Below are 1808 nucleotides of genomic sequence, written 5' to 3'. Positions count from 1 at the left end.
CTTTAAACAAAATGCTGTGTACGTACATTCATACATATGTATGTATGTATGTATACATACTCATGCATATACACACCTACGGTGAAAATAATAGCAGCACAACATTTTGGCCAGTTTTGAATATTTTTTTGTTTGTTTGTTAAAGTTCATAGATTTTTTTTTTTTAAGTATAGCTCATTCATTATTTAACAAAAGCTATATAAATTCAAATTTCAAACTTCGTACAAATATTAAAAAAAAAATCACCAAAAATTTCAAACATTTTTAATGAGAACTTTAGGCATTAAATTTTAATATGAACACAGTGCAAGTTCGAAGTTGGTAAAAAATGTCGTTTATGCTGGTTTTTATTTTTTTTTGCTAACGCAAAAATTTTTTACATTTTTTAAATTTATGTACATGCGTTTGTATTTGGATTTACAAAGTTACTGTTTTATAATCAGCTATATTTTTATAAAAAACAATTAATGAACATAAAACGAATAAAATAAAAGCAGTCAAAACTGGGTAAAATATTGCGCTGCTATTATTTTCACCGTAGATGTATGTATGTATGTACTTACTTATGTACATATTTCATTAAGAATAAAATACGATTTCGTTCTCACACTTAAATTTATTCTCCTGTTCGCCGTTTCAGTGTTGAAGTATAAACGAAACAACGAAGTACTGAAAATGAAAGTGAATTACACAAAAAAAATATTCAAATAAGTATTGCATAAAAATAATTTGTGGCCTTAATTTGCTTATTTACGTATACAACGGAAATTAAGAAAAATGAATTATACTTCGACATTTGTTCTACTTTTGATTTGCTTGAGTTTTTTGTTTATTATCGCTCCCCGGCAAATTGATGCAGAGCCACGGGTTGGCAGTGGAATTTTGTCAACTATTCGCTCCGCTCAAGTGTGTGTTTTTTTTGTTATAAATTAATTTAATTAAAGCATATAAGAATATAGTAATAATTTATTTTATCGATCTAAGGGTATACCACCGGAATCGCTTGTACCTCGCAGACGTGTAAAACGTATCAAAAGAAATGGCTTCGATCTTGCTCCAGATCACGGAGATGAATTCATAAACCCAACCCAACGCACTAAAGAACGTTTTCCCGTATGGGATGATGCAAATGGAGAGCCACCATTGAATTAAATATTAAGTTTATTTACATAAATACATATTTACAGCTATTTTCACGAAAGCAATTTAAGTGAAATATTATTTTAATTTTTTGGATCTAATAGGCAAATTGACAGTAAATAAAAAATTATTTTAAATTTAAATTGCTGGTGAAACCGGCGGTTAGTGCAAGAGAAATTTTGTATCGCTTGTGATTTTAATTTGATATTTCAGGTGCTGAGTTATCATAGCGCAAATAAGTTAAGGAAAGTACAAATATACAGTGCTGAACAAAATAATAGAAACAAAAAATGTTTACAAGTTTTGAATACTTTTTCAAGATTTTATTTAACTTGCTTTGTGTGTATGTGTGGAAGTATATTTGTTTTGGGTCACATCTTGCAATTAACTTTTAACCCAACTTCCCGATGAGCTAGAGACTTGTAATTTCAAACCTGGCTCAGAATCCGATGACAATGCAATATGAAAGAAGAACTAATCTGTTAGGTGGCGGTGGAGTCGAGATTTTTAAAGCACCGTATTTATCAGCCGACTTGATTCCTCTTAGGAATTTATATTACCTACATGGAAGTTAAAAAATATTTGCCTTTAGGTGGCGCGGAAATTTCGAAATGAATAACCCCACAAAAAAGTTTGCCGATAGGTGACGCTGGAGTCGAGATATTTGG

At 30.3% G+C, this 1808-nt stretch overlaps 1 protein-coding gene across 1 annotated transcript; it reads left to right on the top strand.

The window, feature by feature from the left end:
• The first annotated feature begins 635 nt into the window (after positions 1-635).
• LOC108372628 (uncharacterized) lies at positions 636-1317 on the top strand. The gene is made up of 2 exons (XM_017628357.1): positions 636-906; positions 985-1317. The coding sequence occupies exons 1-2, from the start codon at positions 778-780 to the stop codon at positions 1150-1152; spliced, it is 297 nt and encodes a 98-aa protein (XP_017483846.1). The 5' UTR covers positions 636-777; the 3' UTR covers positions 1153-1317.
• Positions 1318-1808: the final 491 nt, after the last annotated feature.

This window comes from Rhagoletis zephyria, unplaced genomic scaffold (assembly GCF_001687245.7).
Source record: "Rhagoletis zephyria isolate East Lansing unplaced genomic scaffold, Rhagoletis_zephyria_1.1 Rzeph_scaffold_05934, whole genome shotgun sequence".
NCBI lineage: Eukaryota > Metazoa > Arthropoda > Insecta > Diptera > Tephritidae > Rhagoletis > Rhagoletis zephyria.
This window is presented reverse-complemented; position numbering and strand designations above follow the sequence as displayed.